At 46.9% G+C, this 25339-nt stretch overlaps 1 protein-coding gene across 5 annotated transcripts; it reads right to left on the reverse strand.

Moving 5' to 3' along the window:
* Window positions 1-261: 261 nt before the first annotated feature.
* Window positions 262-25202, reverse strand: ZNF384 (zinc finger protein 384). 5 transcript variants are annotated; one of them, XM_010567559.1, is made up of 12 exons: window positions 25031-25189; window positions 24462-24510; window positions 23347-23536; window positions 20563-20633; window positions 20170-20410; window positions 19491-19821; window positions 7151-7375; window positions 6310-6492; window positions 5399-5477; window positions 4370-4528; window positions 3982-4200; window positions 2232-3363 (listed from the first exon to the last, which is right to left on the reverse strand). In XM_010567559.1, exons 4-12 carry the CDS (start codon window positions 20626-20628, stop codon window positions 3217-3219), a joined length of 1650 nt encoding a protein of 549 aa, XP_010565861.1. In that variant the 5' UTR covers window positions 20629-20633; window positions 23347-23536; window positions 24462-24510; window positions 25031-25189; the 3' UTR covers window positions 2232-3216. The 5 variants fall into 5 exon arrangements, with proteins under 5 accessions (XP_010565863.1, XP_010565861.1, XP_010565860.1 ...); XM_010567558.1 differs by having other exon boundaries at window positions 23347-23776; XM_010567560.1 differs by having other exon boundaries at window positions 2232-4200; window positions 20563-20629; window positions 23347-23776.
* Between the last annotated feature and the right edge of the window lie 137 nt (window positions 25203-25339).

Consider the following 25339-nt stretch of genomic DNA (forward strand, 5'->3'; position numbering starts at 1 on the left):
AGAAAAATGTGAATGAAACTCTTCTGTCAGAAAAATTTATTATGTGGCCAAAAAAGCCCAAATTCCACAATCAAGAAAGAGGAAAACTTTTGGTAAAAGCTCATCCTGGGTTCAGTGAGAAAGTCTGTGAGCAAGAAGAAACAATTAAAAAAACCCCAAACCAAAACCTGAAACATAACACACGGAAAGGGGGAAGGCCAGACAGCAACTGACATAAATTAGACATTATAAAATAGAGAAAACTGTTAAGGAAGGCTTTGTGGCTAGCAAAACTACTGGTAATAGGAAAGGGATTTTGGATCTTTCATTCCTTTCTTTAAATAAAAATTAAAGAAATCTTACTAATAGTACTGGTCCATGCTAGATAAAAATGGTGAAAATGCTAGTGACACAGAACAGGGGAAATCAGTCAACAAATACTTCCAATTCCATATTCAGAAAGAAACAGGATGTGGCAGTCATATGAAAATAGCAACGCCTATCCTTAGTACCTTAGTATCAAAGTAGGAGATAAGACATCTGCTAGGGATGTATATTTTTTAAGTCAGCAAAGAAACAGGAGTCCTAAAAGAGTTTACTAACAAGCTCTCAAGCCCACTGATTCCAATTTTAAACTTGGGAATATTAGAGAAATACCTTAAGACACTCATGACAGTATTCCCAAAAAGCAAATGAAATGACTCAATGTCAAAATTATGGAAAAGCTGGTGAGATGAAGAATTAGTGAATGAAAAATAAAACCTGTAACCCAAAGGTTTTATGAAATACAGATTTTGTAGAAAAAAGAAAAGAAAAACCCCAAACCCTAATTTCATTCTTCGATGACATCATTATACATTTGGTTTAACAAAGGGGACTGCATAGGTGCAACATACTTTTTGTAAGGCATTGACCTAGCACCATAAGTCAAAAAGATTTACTGTACATTATAACATACTAAGAGGATTAAGAAATGCCTAGCCTGCAAGTCTCAAAAAGAAGCTAATAAAAAGTTGCACTGAATGATGCTTTTCAAGTTAGTGTAGGTCAGATGCAATATAGCATTTTCAACCTGGATCTGAAAGTAAAAAACAACTGATACAGTTTGTGGGTGACAAAACTGGGAAAGCGGCGAGTAACCTGGTCCATCAGTAAGCCAGGTCCATTCACACAAACTGGACTTCAATGCAGCCTCACGTTAAGTATCTAGGAAATAAGAAGTCAGACCATACCTGTAGAAAGGGGGAAACACTATCACGGAAAGCTGAGACTTCGGATGATCTAGGGGTCACACCAGACAAGCAGCTACTGTGAGCTCCCGTATAATGCTGCGAGAAAAGGGCAAACGCAATCCTCTGCAGACTTAAGGCAAAGGGCAGGGGAACCGTGTCCATGGCATTGGGGCTTGAACACTCAATTCTGAAAGGAACATTTTTACAAGATACTGAAAAATTTGACAAGATGTAGAAAGGAAAGACAAGAATAATTCATGGGCTGGAGGAAATCCCTTACAGTGGAAGATCTAAGAAGTTCCATCTATTTAGCTTGTCAAAAGCAGATTGGGAAGTGGCATTACAGTGTGTAAATACCAGTCCAGGGGAAAAAGCCCCACTGTGCTCTAAGGCTCACTGAATCAGCGGGATGGACGTATCCAGAACTAGTAACTGGAAGCCAAAGCCAAACAGATGCAAAGGAGAAACTGGGCTTAAATATTTAAACAGTGAGAACACAAAGCCCTTGCAGCAGGCTACCAATGGAAGGGATTCTCAGTGTCCCAGTGCCTCAAAATCAAGCCAATGCATTTTTGTCAACACATACTTCAAATACACATTAGTTCTTGGGGCTCAATACAGGATAAATGGGTTGAAATGTCACCTGTGAAATGCAGGAGTCAAATCAGACAGCTTCTTCTAGCCTAACCTATGGATCTACAAAACACTCCAACCGTTTGCAGCCAACCCTCGTGACTATTAACGCGGAGCAAAAGGTTTCTGCCGCAGGCTCCACAGCTGCAGAGCAGAGAGGGCTGAGCTCCTCGCTTTCCCTGTGCGAACCGCAAGGCTGCCCAAAGGCATGGGATGTGCTACCCTCGCGTCCGCCCGCACAGCCGCTCGGGACTCACAGCGGCAAGATGCTCGTGCAGTGGTCTGGTGCAGGGGGAAGGAACACACGTCACAGGGGCAGGGTGCTCGCAGCAGCACCTTCAAGGAGCCTTTTACACCAATTTATTTCTATACAAGGTGGTTAAAAAAAAAAAAGAAGCCCCTATTGGTTGTTCATACAGAAGTCTGGGATTCTATAGGCTTTGGGTGGGTGATTGATTTTAAATCCCAACAACACATGCTTTTTTCCCTTGCCTTCTCATTCTCTTCCGAGTCAGCCTCCACGATCCAAAGAAACTAACAAGTGACACACAAGACTAGTAGTCATGTGGACCAATTAAAAAAAAAAAAAAAGGGAAGGAGAATTGAAGACGAAGAGAAAGGGAAAAACAAACGAAGATTGAAAATAAAAATTCGCCAGGATAATGCGTTTTATAAACACAGAGATAGAAACAGTTACAGCAAGGACAGAGCGGGCCGGGGTGGGGAATAGATATTTATATATATATATATATATAAATTCAAGGGGCCTTCAGTTTTTGTTGGCTCCCCCTTCTCATTAGATTGGTCTCTCTGTGGGGATCTTCATCCCCTTCTCTCCACTGTCCACCTTTTGGGGATTCTCTCCCATGACCAGGGTCCAGAAGAGGCCACCACTGCCATGTGAGTCCAGCCCGTCTTGGCAAGAGGGAGCCTGGGAGAGCGCTCTGACGGGAGGTGAGCAGGAGAAGCTAGCCTTTCCCTGCCTCCTGCCGGCTCCTTGAAAAGACCGGTCTATTCCTCCTCCTCCTTCCCTTTGGGAAACTGGGGGCAGGACAGGCGTGTGAGAGTCAGAACTGCTGTCGTTCCGCCTTTCGGGAAAGGGAGTAGAGAGAAGGGTGATGATTATTTTGGCAGTCTCTTACCCTCCCTCCAGTTGCTTTTTGGTTTGTTGTTGATGCCTGCAGGCTTTTCTGAGGAGGTGGGAGGGGGGGAAGCAGGAGGGAGAGGAGGAGGAGTACAAGCTGCTAGGACATCATCCACAACGGGCAGGAAGAGCAATGAGCAGGAACCCACATTCCTACGGGGCCTTGGCCATTGTGCTGCTCAGACAGCTGGGAGAGAGAGGCAGCAGCCAGTTCAGACAGACTCCTCTCTATTGCTCTCCACCAGGGGAGGAGAAAGAGTGCAATACTCCACAGCCCTCGGGCAGCGTGGGCACCTGTCCGGCCCAGAGAACATGCCTCACCTCTCCCCCCGCACTGGTCTCACCTTCCACTGGGGAGAAGGTTTCTCCCATCCAGTCCTTGGGGCAGGACGAGCGACCCCTCCTCCCTTTCACAAGCAGGAGGGACAGGAATGGATATTTCTCTCTTAGACACTCAAGGAAATCCTCAGAGAACCCCATCCAGCTGTGAACCCTGCCACATTCTTCTGCGGCCTGCTGAAAACATGTGTCCAAGCCCCTGTAGGTACAAGGACCGTCTCTCCATCCCATCCACCATGCATGTCTCAACACGCACCCCCCCTTCATACGCATCCTACAGTGAGAGAGAAGGCAAAACGGGGGCCTTTCTTTGGGTTTGAAAGGAGGGGCTCTTGCATGAGGAAGTGATCCCAGCACAGGAAAGGGGCTCTTGCACAAGGAAGCATCCTCCTACCAGGCAGGCTGTTGCACAGAAGGAGCACCCCCTTGAGACAGGCTGTTGTTCAAGGGGCTGCCATGAACAGGGTTACATGGCCAGAAGAGGCTGTTGCAGGAGGAGAGGCCGGAGACTGTTGCACGAGGAGGGCCGCTGCACAAGCAGTGCCCTGGGCGCAGGCTATGCACAAGAGGCTTTCTGCTCCCTGGGTTGAGGTCTCTCTAGGAGCTGGAGAGGTGCTCCACTTGGATGGCGCTGGTGCTGACAGTGAGGCAGATGTCCTTGTGATGCTCTGAAGTCTTGTAAGGAGTCAGGTCAAAGGAGCACTGGGGGGGAGGGTTGGGTTGGTTAGTGTCTCCAGAAGGGCCCCCTGCTGCCCCCCCACCCTGCGGCTGGAAGTGCTGCTGCTGCTGAGAGGCCTGGGCTTGTGCCTGAACCACCTGCTGCTGTGGGTCAGGGATGTTGTGTTTCCGCATGTGCTTCATCAGGTATGTCTCCTGCAACGGGAAGAACGGCGTGAGAAGAGGAGGGGACAGCATTTGCAAAAGCCGAAGCCCGACGGGGAGGAACACGACAGCTCGGGGGGCTGCTCCCGTCGGATCCGGAGGAGCTACTCCCCGGGAAGTGTGTCTGCTTCTGCTACCCCCCAGAGCAGCAAACACTCACCGAGGTGTAGGCCCGGCTGCAGATGGAGCAGGTGTAGACCTTGGCGTGTTTCACCGTGTGCGTAGCCAGGTGTACCTCCAAGGAGGCAGCATCCGTGTACGCACGGTGGCAGTTGTGGCACTTGAAAGGTTTGTCTTTGTTGTGCTGCCGTCTGTGGGACTGGGGGGCAGCAGCGGGGTGGAGGAAAAAGAAAGCAAGCGCAGGGAAGGAAGCGAGTATTAGTACTGCAGAAGGCTTTATCTCTGACACCCCCTTCCAGCCAGGCCCCCAGCACCCTTGGCCCCCGCCTGCTGAGGGAGGTATGCCTGGCTCCCAGCGTAGGGGACAGAGCTTCTCCCTCCAGCCCACCACATCTTCCCCACAGATGCCCTTTTTTTTCTCAGGCATACTAGGCATTCGAAGAGCAGAGTCTCCTAACTCTCCACAGCTCTCATCTTCTCGGTCTCCACCCAACTCTTTCTCAGTCTTTTCCTTTTCTCTCCTCTTCTGCCTCACGACACATTTGCTCCCTGCATCTGTCACTGCCCTTCAGGGCAGGATCTGCTTCAACTGCTCGCAGGCATTTACAGCTCTCTGCCATTTGGCACACCCTACAGTTCCCCTCCTCCAGGATACCACAACAGGGACACACCACCTCCACTTCCCTAAATCCCTACTCTTATGCCCTCCGTTTCATTGTAAAACAAACAAAAAACTCAATCAGATACACAGAATAAAATCTGCGTGACATTTAGCAAAAGTCTTGCCCCACATAATTTAGAAAACTCTGCAGAAGGGACGGGAGGAACTTTACCAAGGTCTCACCGCTTTCAAGTCAAGTTTACGATTTTACAGGATGTGACTGTTTATGCGACTTCTTTGGGTCACTAGTGCCACAAAAGCCAGGAATCTCTCTCCCACTCAGGGCTTCAACAGCTTTTCTGTGTTCCTTCACTCTGCTCCCAGCTGCCCCAATTTCTCCAGCTCCTCCACCACAGGCAAGTAGCCTCACCACCCCCACTGGTGAGCAGGACAAGCCCAGTCCCTTACCTGCAGGTTGGAAAGCTGGGTGAAAGCCTTTTCACACCCAGGGTGAGCGCATTTGTAGGGTCGGTCCCCGGTGTGGATACTGTTGAGGAGGAAGAGCACAAACGGGAGGCAGTGAGCAGGCAGGCAGGGCAGGCTGTCAGGGCCTGATGCTGTGATCAAATCTCACAGCCACTCCGGAGAGCAGGGAAGGGGATGATGTTGCCTCCAGATGCTGTTCTATCTGGACAAAGAGAGCTCTGCCCAGCTCCTGTGTCCAGCTAGAAGTTAAGAGAACATAGGCAGTCAAGCAGGTTTCAGAGAGTGACTAGGACTGGGGAGCAAGAGCTTATGAATGCCTGGCCGGCTCGGCATGTGGGCCACCTGAAAGTGGGTTGGGAAGGGCTCTGGAGGTCCAGGCTCCCTGCTCCAAGCTCAGGAGTCCCACATGACCAAGAGGAGTCTGTTCTCTTGCTTCCGCAGTACCAAGAAAGCAGCTCCGTTCCTTCTCAGGATAGACACTCCAACACTTTTCCCTTTACGTTATCAGGCTGAGATCACCTACAGCGTTCATCCGTCCCTGTCCCCCTGCAATGCCAGGAGAAGCTTCCACACACTCAGTGCGACCCCCGTGGTGCCAGGCTGGGATCCCCTACGGCCAATGCCTCTCTCTCTATCGCTCTCTCTCTCTGTGCCCCCCGCGGTGCAAGACCAAGGATCCCCAGGGACAGCACGTGCCCACCTCAGCCCTGACGTGGTCAGTGTCTCCTGCGCAGCCTCCACTCCGTCCACTCTGGTGGGTCACCTCCTTCCGAGGGCGCAGCCGGCCGCGTTCCCCGCCCGCCCCCCCGCATGCTTGGCGCGCGTGCTCCACAGGTGCATGCCGGCAGCGCGGGGGGGCCAGGGCCAGGCCCCCAGCCTCCTCTGGCCCTTACCGTGTGTGCTGCTGCAGGTGGGAGAGCTGGCGGAAGGCCTTCTGGCAGTAGCGGCAGGTGTAGGGCTTGGCCCCCGAGTGGATGCGGAGGTGCTGGGCCAGGTAGGATGTGTTGGCGAAGCTCTTGGAGCAGTGAGGACACTTGTGCGGCTTGACAATCGCCGTGTGGAGCTTGGAGTGGATCCTGCCGAAGAGGAGGAGGAGCAGCAGCAGTTGGACATGACCGCCATCTGGCTAGCGCTGATGGAATGAGGGCACAAAGGGGGTGGGACAGCACCACGCTATCTGCTACACGGAGGAACTCCGGACACGGCACGAGCTCACTCGGTCTCGAGCCGTGCTCCCCTTGGATTCAAGAGACCATGGTCTGTCCGCACCGGGGGAGGATCCAGAGAGAGGAACTATAGAGTTTGGACTGAGGGGCATTGGCAAAGCTGTGTGTGGGAAGCCTACGGCTGAAATAGCAGGGGGGGCTGCGAGCCTGGACTGACACGTTTGGCAGAACTACGCTGGGGTGACAGGGAACAGTCCTCCTACGCCCACGCTACTCTCACTCTGGCACAACCAGCCCTACCTGCCGTCAGAAAGCGTCACTCCATTGCAGATGCCCCTTAGGGCGAGCAGCGCTAACCTCCGTGCGCACCCAAGCCCCTTCACAGCAAGTGACAAGTCTCACGTGTTGGATACCACTACTGCCGGTTTGTCGTGTACGAGACCCGACCGGCCTGCGGAAAACAGCAAGGTCTCCCCAGGCAGTCAGTCGCCCGCCGAGGGTGCTCACAGCATGCTGGGACGACGGCAACATGCAGTGCGGAGGGCCCCCAGCCTCCTCTGGCCCTTACCGTGTGTGCTGCTGCAGGTGGGAGAGCTGGCGGAAGGCCTTCTGGCAGTAGCTGCACGTGTAGGGCTTGGCCCCTGAGTGGATGCGAATGTGCTGGGCCAGGTACGAGCTGTTGGCGAAGCTCTTGGAGCAGTGAGGACACTTGTGTGGCTTTGTCTCCGTATGGGACTTGGAGTGGATCTGCATCTCCGACTTGGAGTAGAAGGTCAGCGAACACATCCGGCACCTGGGACCGGGGCGAGGGGAAGAGACAGCGTCACTCGGGGGCAAGCCCCAATATGGATCAGCTCTAACTGGATGGGGTCTTCCACACTGAGTGAAGAAGGGACGTTTTTCTCGCTATGTGGTTCTGGGGAGGTTTCACCCGGGACACTGGGCTCGGCTGCGAGTACTCCAGTCCCAGGGAGACAAGCTTAATCTCGGAACTGGTGGAAGAGACCAAACGACACCTTGCAGCCAGACAGGTAAAGGTCTTGGAAGAATCAAAGAGGTTAATTCGTAAGGCTTACAAGGGAGACAGGGCAGCACTTTGGAAATTTTCCAACAGCAGTCTGAAGGGGACAGGAATAATAATTCCCAGACAAAAAACACTTTGTTCATCTACGATTTATTTCAGTCAAAAAAAGGTTGGAAAACCTGGAAATCCCAGGTTAAGGTTCACCTTCATAATAAAAGTTAATTCCATGTACTGCAAAGTCTGCAAAAGCAGTTATGACCAAACCCACTTAACTCTGCTCCAATTTTTGGAGAAGACATTCGAGTATTTAGAATACAAAATGCTGAGAATAACAACAGTGCTGCTTTCCTAGTGGGTCTCACAAAGATACTCTGGATATCAGACGTGGTATTTCACTGGTCTAATGGGCTTTCATCATTTCAACCTTACTGATGTGATGCAAAATGTTTTGTCTAGGAGTTCGGATCCATCTGTTCCCATAATGATCAGAAACGTATTTGGTAACACACAGACTCTTTGAACAGGAAGAAGCAGTTGGCATCTATCTGCTATGGATGCTGCTGTTAAAAACTGTTCCTCCATCATGACACCAGGCTGTTAAGAGAAGCTTGCACTGTTTTACAATTCAAGACGGTAAAAGCTTTTGTGGTTGGTAATTTGACAGAGAGATAGAAGCTGCATCCAAGTTACTGGACACTTCCCCCCCCCCCCCAAAGGTGTGCCAACCAAGGGGCAGAGTTAAGGTTTCTCTGAAGTTAGTTTTTCCATTTGCAGACTTTTCAATTAAACAAGACAAAATTGAACCTGCACTTGGAACTTCCAGGGTCACATTTGAGAGAAAAAATGCCACCCAGAAGAAGTCTGGCTAACATGAATTCAACCTTCACAGCAGGCTGACTTATGTTTTTGTCTGGGAATTTCCTCAAGTTTTACAAGTGTTCACAAAACTGCTCAGTGACAGAAGTCTCTGCAGGTCTTACAAGCCACAGAGTTGATCCTGCTCTTCCCCATATCCATCTCCTCCCAGGAGGATACTTCATTACATCTACTATTGTGACTATTTACATTGGAGCCAGAAGCTTTATGAAGTGTGCAGTCTGATTAGCGTATGTAACGCAGGCAATATTTATCCAGCACCTACCTTAACTTCCACAGGCCCTTCCAAGCTACAGCTTGATTTTAAGCCATTTAACTGGAAGCCATGCCTCCCTAGCAAGCACTCTACCACACACCTGCCATAACGTCTTTTCCTCCCCATCATTCATTATCATCTCTAACAGTTGTTCCCACATTTCCTACCTTCATCTTTCTCTTAATCCACTTTAACTGCAAACCCTAACAGAACATGCAAGCTAAATACATCCTTACATAAATTCCACCTCACACACACAACAATCTCTTCTGGAATCAACAAACAGAAGCAATTTGGCTGTTTATCCCTAGGTCTATTAGAGGTACAAGGAGTAAAAAGGAACATCAGAATAATCTTTTTAAAAAAGTAGCTCTTGGTTCAATAAACCCAACTATCTCCAAACACTTGTGCAGCTTGTTCCAGACTTTCTGAAATGTTTAAAGCTAGACTTGAATACAGCATATGCATTTTGCAGTTATCAAGTCATACTTACAGGATGAGGATTGTATCCTTGAAAGCAGCAACACTAGAAAGAACTTTGAGGCGAATACTGAACTGAAAAATGCCTCTGAGTCGCCAAGTCCACCTCCCTGCTAATGCAAGCAATTACGGCATAATCCCATGCATGACTTTTATCAAGCTCCTTCTCACCAGATGCTTATTTCCATTACTCTCAACTGAACTCTGTTACACAACATCAGTCCTCTGATAAGGAACCGTTCAATTGAGAACAAGCTCCCAGTGCGATGCTGTGCTAATATGGCTAACCAAAACAAAGGGGAATAGCAGGTATCATTTTTGTAAACAGGAATGGTGCAACTATTCTCACAACAGCACATCTAATTCTGAAGTCCACGTACTCAACAATTATTGAAAAACTCAGGCAAGTTCAGCAACCTTAAAGAACGATGGCATGTGGAAAATCGGCTTCGCAGTAAAGATTCACTGGGCCCAGTCTATCTAGGTTTGGAGAAAAGCTTAAAAGATGGCTTGGTCAATACTCTTATAAATCTATGCAGGCAGAAAAATACCAATTACTAGGGGCTTGTTTTATGAGCAAAGAAAGGTACAATGAGAAACAATAACTGACAGTAGAAGTTAAAAAAATCCAAGAGGAGATAGGATCTTTCCAACCATGAGAATAATGCATCTTTGGAAGCTTGGAGCCTATAGTACAGTCTCAATCACCTGGCCCCTACAATCAATATTTTGAGAATCCAGCTACCTTTCTTAGAAAAATACCTTTCTAAAAGTTTTGCTTTAGTTTAACTACAATGCTGGGCACTAAACTCTTCTGTGCTGTACACATGACTACATATTTTAAACAGCCTATTCTGTTCTGAAAAATTCATGAAACTTTACTATGTCATCAAGTCTAAGTAGTCCCACGCATTAAACCTGTAGTGCCATAAAGCCATCTACTTAATTTTCCGTAACTTCTGTGCATCCTTTCCTTTACTTATTTGCTTTGTCAGGTATCTGCCTTCAGGTCAGAAATGCCCTAAAATAACTTTAATGAAAAGAAACAGACTCAACGTCCTTTTCCATTTTAAAAATAAAATTGTAAAGAAGGTGTTTCAAAACCTCTCTGGCACTTGCATAAAAATGGAAGATAAATCTGACTGTGAGCAAAAACACACAAACACATCCCCACAAAAAAACCCCTAAACTCCTCTTGTCTGAATTTAGCAGCTATAGACATTCCAGTATTGTTTTACAAACAACATTTAAAAAGAAAGTCTTGCAAGGACTCATTTTCCAATCATCTAACTAGCATCAGCCCTGAGAGGGCAAGAATGTTATGTAGCATTAACAAATTCATGAGCCTTATGAGTTAAAAAAAGCCCTGGAATATAGCAGAAAGCTGCATTTCAGAGAGTCTTGTATCGTGTGGTATCAGGCATTTTCAAGGGAACAAATGATCCATTTAATTAAGGGCTTTGCATTCTGCCTCAGACAACATCAAATATTAAAGGGGAAGATGCAATCAGCCCTCTAGTGGGCAAATATGGATTAAAAAAAAAAGTTAAATCTATATGGATGAGAACATCACATCTGACACTAGCAGCGTTTCAGTATTCTACTTCAGTGAAATTCTCCTGGCTGGGGAGAGGAAAAGTTGGGAGTGCTCCTTGCTAAGCAAGAACAAAATGCTATATGAAAGAGTTGATTATTTTTTTCCCTCTGTTTAATATCCCTTTTAAATCTTTTCTTCCCACTGTGCTTCTAAACTACCACTACTTTGACTGTATTGTGAGAGCAAGTAACAGCAGTGACTGCAGCGTTCCCGTTGACAGTGTGACACAACGTCCCCTACAGCTGCTTGTTATGGCTCTGCAAATTTAGACAGCCTAGAAGAACATAGTCTTAATAACACAGAGGTTCATATAAATAGTTAATTTAGTACCCAGCCATATGCCAGAGAGCAAAAGTAACCCCTTCCAATGTTTATAATCCTTTTTTTTATAAGGAATCTGCAAGGAAATAAAGTGAGACCTTCAGAGAATATTCCTGTTAGACAGAAACACCCTCAAAAATAATGAAATGCCAGTAAAAGGTGGATGTACAATTCTAATTCTGCTCCCATATGAAAGTCATCATGATGAGTCATAAACAAAATGATGCTTATAGCAACTAGACTACAACTCTGTGGCACAGAGTGCCATATTTTTTTCCACTTTTCATGGAATGTTCCACCTCATTCATCAGATGCTGTTATGAGATAAAATACCATCTGAAATACCAGCTCATAGTAAAATTTGCCTAACATGGATTAACAGCATTTTTCAATCAAGTGCTTAATTAATCAGTATCACAGTTGTGAAAACTATGTAAGCTTTTACATGGCTTTGAGAATTCAAATTCCTAGTATCTACTGAGATTAGTCTTAGAAGTTAATTGAGCCTTTGCTCCTTCTGTTAGGCTACAAATACAAGTCAGACCACAAGCTTAAAAAAAAAAAAAAATCACATCGGGAAGGTCTGAAGTTAAACTAGATGGTAAGAGTAAGTTTAAGCTGTCAGAGTCAGCAGTTCATTTAGCAAGGAAAGAAACGTACTTACTGCCTTTGCAATGCAGAGTTAATGAAGTAAGTAATGCAAGCATAGCATAATAATGGATGCACAGTTCATGATAAATACTAATTTAACCCTTGCATTCCCCAACTTTTTTAAAGCTGAAGTTAAACATTTTCTTACTAATATTTTGTAAGAGGCAGGGGAAAGGAGACAGAACTAACGCCCAAGATACACAGCTAGAAAACTCGTGTGAGACCTAAATAAAGCCAGTGAGTATGAAGATGCCAAATGACAGCATACGAATTGTACTTCTGCTTCCACACTTCTACACCCAGCATCAACTCCTATTCAGAAGTTAACATTATGCTTCCATTTACCAATTTACACTACTGGCACGTATACTATGAAATCTATCAGCTACACCCAGAGATCTTAGTCAACTTATTTCCACAGTCCTTCAGTCACTTGGTAGCTTGATAAGGCTACAGAAAAGCATACTCTCCTGGCAAGGCAGCAAGTGTTTTTAAATGCTTTCACCATATAGCACTTTTCCAGTTCTCAGATTTGAGGGCATTCCTGCATTTTGTCCATTTTTCCAAATGATCTTAAAATTCCAGACCCAGAATTTTGTGGTATTTCAGCATGCTTCACAGGCTGCCCGTCTTCTTTTAATGACTCCAGCATTTATGCTTTCAACAGTTGCATTTACCCTCTTCTGTCACAGTCTCGCACTGGAAGCTCACATGATGTCACTTAATTCCTAAAAGTCTTTCAGAGTCATTGCTTTCCAGGATACTGTTTCCCCATGTTCCTTACCTTTAGACCAAAGACATTCAATAGCATCCAACAGGACACTTCTGTCTGATATTGTTTTCCACTGTGTCCAAACAGCTAGGACTCAATCCCTGACTGCTGCAGAAGTCACACAGTATTACCCAAAAGGCTAAGCCTTCCACTGGACTGTATTAAAACACATTTTGCTCGAATAGTTCCAGTTTAACAACCACATAAAGCTTCCCTATTTTTTTTTTTTTTGCTATCCACCAGCATTGCTTCTATCTGTAAATTATCAGCCACGACTTTCTGTTGACCTCCAAATCATTGAACAACATCAGGCCTAAGACCTTGTCTACCAATTTGTGAAATTGGTCACCATTAGCATAAAAGACCAGCAAAACAATAAAACACAATAAGGTGTTTCCTAGTATAGTGATAACATGCAAAAGCTAAAATTAAAAGAATACGAAAGGCCCATGAGAAAGCACTAGCAAATTTGGAAAAGCCAGAATTAAGGTCATCTATGTCACCATAATTTGGCTCCGCAATGCAGGTGCGTTCTGATACAGCCTTATTGACTGTTTCCACAGAACTGCATCCTTATTATGTTGCACAGACAGATACTTAACAAGCAAGTGTTCAGTTTTTTTTCATCACCGCTCTGTGTACAGCCTCAAGCCTCATCGACCACATGCAATTCCAACCTCATGAAGCAGAATCACTCATCTGTTGTGCCCACCACAGAAGTGCTCCATAAGCACTCATCTATCCCCACAATGTCCCTGCTTTATTTTTTCTAAGGGAAGGGAATGACAAAAGACAGGAGTGAAACACAGCAAGACAGACATACCCACTAATTCCAAGTGGCCAAACTGATACCTGTGACCACTTTTTTTTCCTTTAAAGGAAAGTTATTATTATATACATTCAAATCACAGCTCCTATAGACTTCTATGTTACAGCTACGAGATGCAATGCTTCTGCAAAGCAAAACAGGGTCTGATATGTAACAGAGGGCTATTCAATGATAACTGAGAAGAGATTACGGTTTTGGGAACACCAAATGTTAATTATTTCAGGATAACTGTCTGTGGTCATTTTTAGCCTGCGGCAAATGCAAATCCACTGAAGACTAGACCTAACTCATATTTGCACAGGCTTCAAGGCAAGATTATATGCAGGCCTGAACTACACAGCTGTAGGACACCATAACAAATCTGTGGCAGAGGCAAGCATAATCTACAGTTCTTCAGACTAGCAGTCAAATTCTTCCCCAAATCATCCTTCTCAATTCTGCAACCCCACATAAAAAAAAAAAAAAAAATTAAATAAAACACTCCTTTCAGGTTCTCCGAGTAAACATGCAGGACTCTGACAGGCCATCATGTACACAATAACTACAATCACATAATCAAGGATGGTATCAAAGTGCATTGACTCAATCAGGCCAAATTAAGGTGTGATCAGATAAGATGTGCAACAGAATAGTTTCGAAGTTCTCTCTCCCCAGTTGAAACTGTAACTGCCCCCCCATTCCCTTGCACACACTCAATCCACTGACATGCAAGTAACGTGCTAAAATTAAAACTCATGACTGCAGAACCTTTACTGTTAATGCCTTCTGCTTGGCACTGTGATGAAATGAGAGCACGCACGTGCACACACAGTTACATCTCAGCAGAAGGGAGAGAACTTACCATAACCTAAGTTTTTACCTTATTATATTCTAAGGCATGTGGTCAGTCTTAATTCTGACATTTTCTAACCTCCCAGCACAGCATTCATATACAAAGCAAAGCTTATGTGTACAAACTGCGTGTGTATATATGGATGTGCATGTGGACCTGTCCTCCTTAAGAGTTTTGAGATCATAAGCCAATTTCAACCAAATCTGGAAAAGGGGTAAGGATCTTAATGTCACCAGAAGTTTCATAAAAATATGCAGCTGGGAAAAGAAGAGAGACCCTCTTGAAGCCCCCTGCTGAGGGAAAGGCTAGTAAGCTCACCCTTGATTAGACATCAGAGAATCCACACAGGAGAGAGCCGCTGGAAACCAGGCTTCATTAGTTCCGCTGCTCACGGAACTACTTGTTAAAAAAAGCAAACAGAAATTCCAACATGTGGCATCATACTGACACCCACGTTGGTCATCAGCAATCTTAAGATCCACTGCACAGACCTCTGCCACTGCAGCTAGGATGATAAATGATAGCAACAGTAGCTTGTCACCTTTTTCTAGCCTTAAGAGGGGGATGAGGTTCTTTGCCAGAGGACGTCACATTCTTGTGCTGACATGAGACACATGGCAAAATTTAGAAATATTGGGTTTAATATTTCTAGGCTTTGGAGGGAATGTGGTCAAACTTCCTGCCTGATGCTTCAAATTTAATTCCCGCTTTGCCCTTAGCCTTCTAGCCTGTTGCAATCCCCTCTCTCCTGCACCAAGACCCAGGCCCAAGCTCTTTACCCACATGCCCCAGCCTCTTTATCCTCTGCTGCAGGGACTCTTCCCTACTTCATTCCCTCAATTACCTAACATTTGTCTCATCTCCCCCACACTTCTTTTTTTCTGTCCACATCCCATGCTCTTGTCCCCATCTGTTCTGCTAATTCTAGGTATCTCCTCATTTTCTAGCCCCTAGCAGATCTGGTGCTTTCTTCCTCTCCCCAGCCTTGGCCCTTCATAGCTTACCTCTGTGCTATCCCCCCCTTACAAATAGGCTCCCCATCACATCCCCTGCTGCATTCCCTAGTTTGTAGGCTCTTGACTTTTCTCTCTCCTCCTTTCCGATTCCCATCTCTGCTCTACCAAATTTTCAGACTTCCTGGACACAATCAGCTCCATGGGCCCTGCCCATATCTCATTCTCATCCCTATTACATTTGAACCAAGCAGCATCTTCTCGCACGTTGCCTTTGTGCCCATCGGAGGGGGGAGGTTACTGTCAACACCGGGCACAAAAGACTCCCTTCTGAAGCAGAAGGAGGAATAGCTGTGACTGAAGGAAAAGCATGCTTGGCCCTTCAGCACTGGTCTAGAAGATGCTTATTGCTGCAGAGAGAATACACAAGTAGTCCAGCTCATATAGAAAGTGAGAGAGGTTAGAATGTATTTATCTCTTCTGTGGCGACAGACAGTCTGGTCAGTGCCTGGAGTCATGCAAGCCTCAGGAAACATCAAAGAGGATATAATCTTCGCATATTTCAACTACCAAACTATAAAGCATCTCAGAGCATGCTTAACAGATTTTTTCCAAGCTTACAACTTGGCCAAATTTGACCATATTTTCACAGATATACATGGCTTACAAAAGCCATAGCCATCAGATTTCAAACCTATTCAGAACCATGGGAAGTTCAAACAGCAATGCTAAATCCAGTACAGGGCAGAAAAAAAAAGGCTTAAAATGAGATATGCCCACCTGCTGTATTCAAACCACTGGCACCCCTTGTGTACCTAATTTCCTCACTGAAGGAGGCCTTCATCCAGCTTTTTTCACCTCCTACAGCTCAACTCTGCTTCTTGCTAAGCCTTCTTAAGGCTTCTGTATACTTTTGCACCCTGGACTCATCTCAGAAGCTTCCCATTCCTCAGCTACTTACTGTCTCCCAAACCCCAAACCCCTGCTGTTCCCACAACCTAGTGAAAGCAGGGAAACTCAGAACTAGCGGTGGGGAACACAGAGCTTGTTGGTTACAGTGTGATGGCAAGGCCCTTCTCAAGCCTACAACCTTTCTGTTGGTATCCTAGGTTCCAAAGCACAGCTTGCAAAACCATTCCAGACTATAAACTGGTATTTGTCCCAACCTTTACAAACATAATACTGGAACCAAGCAACGCCTATAGAGAAGTCTCTTCCTCTTGCAAAGAAGAAACTATTTAGAGGACTGTTTGTCAGAGACAGCACTTGTGATCCGGCCCAGAGAGGCTGAACCACTTCATCAGCCTTGTCCACTGATCACATCACACCAGACTTCTAAAAGTGCACAGGTACAGGCACCAAAACAGTCCTAAGAAACAATACTAATGTCTCCAGGATCCATGCTCGCTCTCTCTTCCTCAGCACCTTTTAAAGTACTGAGAAGCAGCCATGTGCTTCACACTGCCAGCATTGAGAGCAAGACTCTTGATGCCAATCTCATTTTCCACAGAAAAAGTAAATTCTACAAAGATGTCAGGAAAGATTAACAAAGAGCTGACAATGAATCCAGACAAGACTGAAGTGACATTACTCATGAAGGAAAATGCTTCACAGGACTGGGTTAGATGCTGTCCCCTGCAGGTGCAAGCATTCTTCTTATAGCACAAAGCAAAGCACCAAGGACTCTGCCAGACTAATCCTAAGACTAGATTTCCAAGATCTGAAAGCAACACCATCATTGGCAAAAGCCTTGCACCTTTTCTTACAAGGAAAAACCTAATCACAAAGATTCTTGCACTGCTTTCACAGCAGACTACTAATTCACTTTTAGAGATGATACAGCAACAGAACAGCTGCCATTTGCTGGAGCACAAATCTCTACATTCGGTAGTGAACGGGATGAGCTGCAATACACGTATCACCTTTGTGCTCCAACTCCTTCCAAGTCTGCCTTGCTGTGCTATCTGTTCAAGGCCTTACTCTGTCTTCACCAACACACTAGGAGTCAGGAATTATGAAAATTAGCCACCTGCCCAGGCACTCAGGACAAGAGAGCTCACAGACCTCAAAAAGAAACTTAAAACCAAAAAATAATTTAACAAAATAATCCCAGGCTTTAGGAATTGGGTATTAAAAAAAAGTCATGTTGATCGATATAGTACAACTCCTTCCAGGCATCTGACTAGATCATCCTCAGTGTATCATCGGAAGAATCAGTGAAATCATACAAACGTAGACATATGAATACCACAAGCAACTCCTCCTCCAGCCTGAGAAGGGAGCAGATGAACCTCACCCAGTCTTATTTTAGCTGGGATGTATCTGCATACTGTAGTAACGGGAACTACCCAAATCATCCTCTAGAATACAGAAGAAATCCAGGAGTCCTCAAAGTTTTAACTTGCAGGTCTATTTATATGCATATTATGGAGAAACAATTTTACTGTATTTCACAAAGGTTTTCTCTCCCACAGCTCCAAGAAAAGATAGCATTTTCCTTTATTTTTTCAACAATCATTTTTAGTTCCAAACTTGCACATCAAAAGCATCCGCCAAAGAGGAGATCCCAAGGAGGGCAGAAGTACTCCTTGGTGGTCTTCAGTAAATCTCAATTTAGCTATCTTGCACCTTAGCACTGCTCAGAGGAAGGCTTGCTTGGGATGGGGGCTGGAGGAGGAGGCAGAGGTACCACACTCGGACAAAACATCAAGACAGGAAATCTTCCTGATTACATGTTCCTACATATAAACTCATTTGGTTTTTCCCTGCAAAGCCTTTTTCATGAGCTGTTACACAGACTATGCGTGTTCATAAAGTTTCTGCTGAGTCACTCCACCTGGTCTTGGGCATTTTTTTCCAAACTTACAAGTAAACAAGGAGCTATAATTAAAGCCTTGGTTCAGCTTTAATTCTAGCGTTCACTGCCAATTGTGTCCCCTGTAAATACATATTTAACAACCTAATTAGCAACCCAGACTGTAAGCAGCTTGAGTAGTGTGGAATTGTGGCTAAGGCCCAAAATAAATGGTGGGATTACAAATAGCAAGCTACCTAACACTCCCACCCCTCTTCACCATACGCTGATTATTTTCAAAGTGGAAGAACTGGGACATTGGGTAAGAGAATAAAAAGGCTGATCCAAGCTCTGGTTTTGTACCCATTTAGCTGTATTGATTTAAAAATGTAAACATTCTAAAAATGCTATAGTTAATAATGAAACAGTGCCTGGGGTGGGTGCACCGATTCTGTATAGATGCCTTCATATTGTTATGACTTAATTCCAGAAACATAACTAAATCTGTACAAAAAAAAAGAGGGTCTAGGATGGTGAAAGGGGAACTGTTTGAGACAGGATGATGTAGACGTAGTAGGGAAGTGAGAAGAGCTAGGGACCATCTTCTGTTTCCATCTGGCTACTACTTTGCCTCTTATTGATCTTAATCATCCCTGAGACACACCTACCACTAGGTCACCCACACGTGCTCCTGCTTCCCAACTAAGACAGACCATCACATTTCCTCCCTAGCACTTGGATGCTCTGTCCAGTTCCCACCTTCTCTAAAACACCCATGCTCCTTATCCTCTGGTTTAAGTATCCCCTCCTAGTTAATCTCTCCCTTTTGCACCACTCACTTGTAAACTCAGGCCACATCCCTCCAAGCTCAGAAACCCAACCTCAGGGCTCAGAACTCTCCCCCCTCTTATCTGATACCCTTAGGGCTCAGAAACACCTAATTCAGAAATACACTTTTTTTTTTTCTGTTTTGTTGGGAATGCTGAATAGGAGGAGATCACAAGGGGCAATGCGCACAGGAGCAGACATTATCACCACAGTTCACTTCCTGCTCTGTGTGCCTCCAGTTTGTAGTCTTTACACTGGACAGACTGGAGTCCTAATTTGGAGCACCCAGGTACACTAGGGCTCTCAGCTACATCAGAAGTGCTCTAGCTGCACCAGGTAGTACTGCATTCTGCAGTACACCAGCCATACTACCCAGCTGTGGCATCAAGGATACGGTTTAGCCTCCGTAACACCCTGGTCATTAGCTAACCTAGTAAGATTAACATTTGTATATTCAGGAAATCAAGGCTGTCCACTAAGAAGGAGATCCTTAGTTTTGGGTCAACCCACCAGCTTGCAAACACTCCTGATTAGAGAGAAAACTCAACTCTTTCTGCAGCTGAAAGATTCACTACTCAGGGACTCTACAGGGAAAAGGCAGAGATCTCTTCTTCCCCCTGTAACCCTCTGAAGGGTTAAATACACCCCCATCCCCATGCAATGTTTAACAGTCAAGGTTTAACCCCGCTCCCCACCTGTATGTCTTGCCATCCTTGTGCTGGTCCTCATCATCCTCGTTTGACAGCACAAAGGGGTCGCTCATCTCTGGCAGCCCCGACTCCTGCAATCGTTTCTTCTTCCGGCCCCGGGGCGGTTTGGGGGCAACTCCCCCACCCCCGCCACCCCCACCACCTTCGGAGAGGGTGGTTGTCCCTTTCTTGGACAGGTCAGGAACCACCTGGAGGGCTGCCTGGGAGCCAGGGGGTAGTGCAGAGACAATCATGGGAGCTGAGATGGGAAAGGTTTGGGCAGAGGCGGCTGTGGTCACCAAGGAACCTGACGGGGAAGTTATCACCAGACCAGGACCTGCAAACAAAGAAAGATGGAGGAAGTCAGTTATTACATCTCTAGTTATGTCCAACCTCCTTATCCCACAGAAGCAAGCTTTATACACCTACTTTTGACTACAACGCAAACAGAAGAGTAGCTTGCCCTCCCCAACACACTCCCAGTCTCCGCTGCTGGAAGTCAGACTTCCATAAAGAGCGTGGATATATGGAGTGCCTAGAGATTCACAGTGAAACCATGCCAAGGCAGTCCATGCCACCAGTAGGGCTAGAATAATCTACAGCCCGAAAAGGATTCTCCAGAACCCCACGTCCCCCCTTCCCAGAGTCTCCTTCGTATGTTGCCAAAGCCCTCGGAGTCCCCTACCTGCTGTCATGAGCCCAGCAGACTGCACCGGTACCACGGTGATGTTCTGAGTCACAGGGGCTTGGCTGTGTGGTGTCAGCTGCTCCGGCTTGGTGTCCGAGTCCATGGAGATACCAGTGGGTAGGGCCACAGAGGTGGGTACTGTCAGCAAGGCAGGGTAGTGGGGGGGAGCCAGGCTGCAGCCCTTCTCTGCGGGCAATAGCTGCTCCTTCATCTTGTTAATAAACATGGTGTTCTCAATCTAAACGGGTGGGAAGAACAGCTTTTAGAATACTCTGGCACAGCTGCTCCCAGCAGTTGGCTGAGCAAGAAATGCAACAGAAACACGAATCATGCATCAACTTCTAACAGGAAGCAAGACCAACATAATAGGTTGGAGGACAAAGATCTTACCTGTCCCGAGACGGTGGGCACTGCTGGCCAGAAGTACGGGGAGGAGTTGAAATGAGATTCTTCCATCCTAGCTGGGCACAGGGGGGAAGAGGAAGGGGGAAGGGAAGAGGAATGGAGGAGAAGGAAGACAGACAGACAGACACACACACACACAAAAAGAACATTAAACCCAAAGAGACTCCAACATGGAACTGACTCAGTCTAATGCTGTGACAGTTCCTTAATCTCCCCTGTCTTACTTGAGCAACTTCTCCCCACTTTTGAGCTATCTGCCCAAATCCAAAAATTATTTCCAGGGGAAAAAGGTGCCTGCTATTCCCCCAGGCTTGGGTCCATCTCAAACGCCTCTTGCCCAAGAGTCCTCCATGCAAAAAAACCAGGACTGACTACGAACCCAGAACACCTCCAGCATTCCCCAATTATCATCCACCCAAGTACATGGCATAAATGATGAAGTCTGTGCATCTGCAACCAGGCAAATACAGCTGAAAACCATTTTTCACTGTCACAGACAGTCTGACCCCGCAAGCAGTGACAATTTTGAACCTTGCCTGTCCCTCCACCCCAGCTCAACGCTAAGGACCCAGATGCAGCAAGGGGACATTAGCATTATGTTACACAGGAAGAAAGACAGGCAGAGAGAGGGAAACAGACTTGCCCAAGATAACAGACAGCCACAGCAGACCAAGAAGTCAAACTTAGGGCTCCTAACTTCCTGCTGCCCACCGCTCTGACCACCCCAGCCCCGCTCTCAAAAGAAACCCGGAAATATCATTCAATATTCCTGACAGACAAGATCCTCTGCTCTCACCCAATGAGACTAGGCAGTGGGAAAATAACCCGACTACCCTGCTCCTGAGACACCCTATTTCCAAGTGAGATCATGTCATGGCTCTCTATTGCCCATTTCATTCCCTTCCTTGGGACAAGATTCTGTAGGACTCTGTCCCCAGTCAAGCACCCACTGCTCCATCTCAACTCTGCTGCAGTCAGAGGACCAGTCGGACACTAAAAGATAGCCCTCTGAAGACAGGGGCGTAATCTCGTTAGGAACACCTGGCTGAAGAAGCCCTTTCCATTCTAAGCCTTACATTCCTCTGTGTAGTAACATTAGCGGACAAAGCTTGTTACACTCGTGAAAACGCTATTCAAATCCTAAAGAAACTAACAAAAGAGTATTTCCTGAAGCAGAAGATGCACCTATTCCTGAACAAATATGGCAAAACTGGTAGGTAACATACGTGTGATAAAAACCATGCTCAGAGAACATCTGGCAGAGCAAGCTGCTTAGAGAAAGCAAGCACTGTGGGTTTCTCATGCAGCTACCTGCAAATTGCCCCACTCCTATTTCTGTTATGATATGGCAGTAGTCTAATTAATGAGTAAATATTGTTTCTGAAGGGCCTATCTCAATCGTCAGATAAGCTGAGGAGCATGCCCCGAGTAGCATGAAACACTTACTTTCCAGAAGTATATTAGGGCAGAATAAATACATGTGGAATTGCTGCGTGTGAGCCAAAATGCAAAGATAATTTTCCTCTATGTAGAGAAGCAGTATGTAAATGAACCAAATTACCTGATAATTTTGTTTTTATGAATTGCTCAGGCAACAGCAAAGCCAAGTATTCCTGCCTCACTCGCTCACTACAAATCAACCAATAAACACACTTAAGGATGAATTATTTACCTTGCGTCAGTGGCATGCAGTCAGACGGCTAGCTGCCTGACTGAATTACGCTGGGTTTACACTGCTGTGATTCAATCAGAATCTGATGGGGCAAGACTCGTACCTTCCTTCCTCTGCTTTCTTTTCTGAGCCAAATTAATTATTAAGTACACTGCCCACAGCAAGGCCCTATGTATGTAACGCTTAATTACGTGACTTTTTTTTCTTCCACAGGATGGGCACGCACGAAGAGATAACGCATTCTTGGCAACTGAGCCCCACCTGAATCAAGAGGGGGTTTTTGTCTGGAATGTCAAGTTTGGGTTTGGGGTTTTTGGGGGTTTTGTTTGTTTGTTTTTGTTTTTAAAATACGTCAGCCCTTATTTGCTTAGCTTCCACATCAAAAACATCAAAGTGAACCTGATTCTGTAAAAACATAAAGTCTCATAAAATAATCAGATGCATTTTCCAAATAAACTTCGTAATCGTCCAAGACTCCCTTGGATTCTCAACTGCAAACTTCAGGAGTTAAATAGAAAGATGCCAATTTAAACAAAAATCTCACAACAGCTTGCTTATTTAAAGTGTACAAGGAATGAAAGGCAACTCCATTTCCAGATTCTAAAGTCCAGATTAGCACAGGCCAGGGCACTCAGTGGCTGCCTGTCTCCATCTAGTCCCCTACCAGAACTTCACAGAGCACCTAACTTTTGTTTGCTCGGTTTACAAAGCATGCAAGTCAAAATAAAGCTTATTGATTCTCAAAAGATGACTATACTGTTATCGTTAAACTCTTTTAGAATCCACCTCTCCATTCAGAAATCTTCATGCTTGAGCTGCTATCAGACCTCAAAACTTTTGGCTTGAAAGGCTGAAGTGTGATGAAGTTATAAGAACGTGGAGGAAAAGGAGAAACGGTGTAAGAGTTGAAGCTTTCATGCAATCTCACTAGCAAGCCAGTCTTCCAAAGGGAGAAAACAAAGGTAAGATTCCTCCACCAAACTACTGCCCTAATACCCCCAAAGCTGTCCCTCCCCTACCCCGCTTTTAGGCTAAAGGGTATTTGGAAAACATGCACCCCTATTCGCAGCCCCCGCTTTAAAGCTGCTCACACTTACTTTACCAGAACTCTGCACGTAACCCTTCCAATTGCTCTATAACTACCAGACATGGGCTGGAGCTTCAACCCTGTACCACAGCACGTTCCCACTGCAGTGCCTTCATCATCCCAGCTTCCACAAACAGGCCAGAGATGGGACCTTCTTCCTATTCACCAGTCTAGTATCAGACAGATGTCAACGTACCCTCCTGATATAAACCAAAAACACCTTCTATGTACAGACCACAAATGTACATACACCAAATAAACAACCGAGTGAACCAGAGAACTCACAAGGGACAAGGAATCTGGAGTTTAAGATCTCAGAGTACTTCACAGAATCACATACTTAACGTGCTGGACTTAAACTTCTTTGCAGGTCATCACTTTAATCATAAACAGACAGATAAAAGCACGTGCAAGTACACGGTGAGGTAGAGGCTGTGTTTCTGGAAGGCACAATCAAGGTTGGATAGGCAAGTGTTTAGAGGTTGGCTTTTAATATGGTTTTCTTTATTCTCCAGATACCTAGCTTTTATTTTCTATTTGGTGTAGTTTTCAGTTGACAAAAGGCCCTGAGCATGACACTCGGGAATGATTTACAATGCCATTTCATGTCTGCCCAAGATCTTTGTTCAATAACTAGGAGCTTTTAGGCTTAATTGCTGCAAAATACTAAGGATGCTGAAGGCCACGCAGGCTGTTAGCTCAAATGCAAAAATGCTTCCACGAAGCTCGTAAGCACCAAAAAGCTCAAAGCACCACTACATCTTTAGAACGAGCACATCTGGATGCACATCAGGAACACCCCAAACATGCCGGACAAAGTCCCGAACCCCAGTCCCACGTCCCAGAGCCAGAACAACTTTGGTGCCGCTCCCCGAACGCGTGCGTACCCTCCGCCCCAACCGATCGAGCCCCTGTCGGGACAGATGCCTGGCAGGGGACGCAGGGGCAGCCGATCCCCTCTCTCCCACTCCCTGGAGCTCAAGTGACTTCAAACCCCCCAACGCCGGGACCGGCAGCCCACCCTGTTCCCCCCACCCCTCCCAACCAGTGGGGCCGGTGGTGGAACCCCCCCCCCTCCCGGGGGGGGGCGAGGGGGTCACTCACGCAGCTCCGGGAGCTCCTTACCCCTCTCACTCTCCCTCCTCTTGCATTTCTCCTCCTTCCAAGGCCGTCTCTGCAAACAAACCGCCAGGGTTACGGGACCACCCGGGGGGGCCCTGTATGACAGCGGACGGTGTAACGCGGGACCCCCGGACCCCCCGGCCACGTCCAGCCCCCAGAGGAGCGGCCATGGGCGGGGGAAGGAGCTCCCCGCGGGGACCGGCCGCGATGGGAGAGGGGGCCCGGACCCACCTCCCCCCGCGGGGCCCCGCGCACACACGGCGGCGGCCGAGGACGGGGCGCGCCGCCCGGTCGCCCCCCGCCCCTTCCTCCTCCTCCTCCTCCTCCTCTCCCCGCGGCGGCGGCGAAGCGGGGCCGGCCCCGGAGCGCGGCTCTCCCGCTGCGGAACCCCCGGGAGCGTCCGACAGCCGACAGCGGGACGGAGGAGCGGGCGGGCGGGCGAGCAGACAGACAGACAGACAGACAGACAGAACCGCCTCCGTTTCCGCTTCCGGATCGCTCCCGACCCGGAAGTACCGCTCTCCCCTCGTCTCCCCCCCCTCGCCCCCACACCCGCCACCCGGTAAATTTACCGGGCACCAACCCCCAGCGGCGACCCCGACCCCGACTCCAGCGGCGGCAGCGGCCTCCTCACCGGAAAGAGGAGCGGCGAGTCGCTTCCGGATCAAGGGGCGGAGCGCCAGTCAAGCTCTTCCGGGGCACCGACCGGAGCGGAACGGCGTCATCGGCGGCTTCTCTTTAAAAAAAAAATAATAAAAAATTTAAAAAAAATTTCAAAAAAAGAGGCGGAGCGGCGGCGGCCGCGCGGCACGTTTTCCCTCAGCGGCGTCACCGCGGGCGGCCGGGACGGAAGCGGGAAGAAGGCGGGAACCGGGCGGCGG

The sequence above is a fragment of the Haliaeetus leucocephalus genome, unplaced genomic scaffold, assembly GCF_000737465.1.
Source record: "Haliaeetus leucocephalus isolate CR32 unplaced genomic scaffold, Haliaeetus_leucocephalus-4.0 Scaffold228, whole genome shotgun sequence".
Taxonomy (NCBI): domain Eukaryota; kingdom Metazoa; phylum Chordata; class Aves; order Accipitriformes; family Accipitridae; genus Haliaeetus; species Haliaeetus leucocephalus.

Bases quoted from the DNA above. Each gene is read 5' to 3' on its own strand.
- ZNF384 (XM_010567559.1), bottom strand. From the start codon at position 20,628: ATGGAAGAATCTCATTTCAACTCCTCCCCGTACTTCTGGCCAGCAGTG. The intron at 19,822-20,169 runs GTAGGGGACTCC...CTTTGTTTGCAG, and splicing joins TGCTGGGCTCATGACAGCAG to GTCCTGGTCTGGTGATAACT. The intron at 7,376-19,490 runs GTGGGGAGCGGG...CCCCGGTCCCAG, and splicing joins AAGGATGGCAAGACATACAG to GTGCCGGATGTGTTCGCTGA.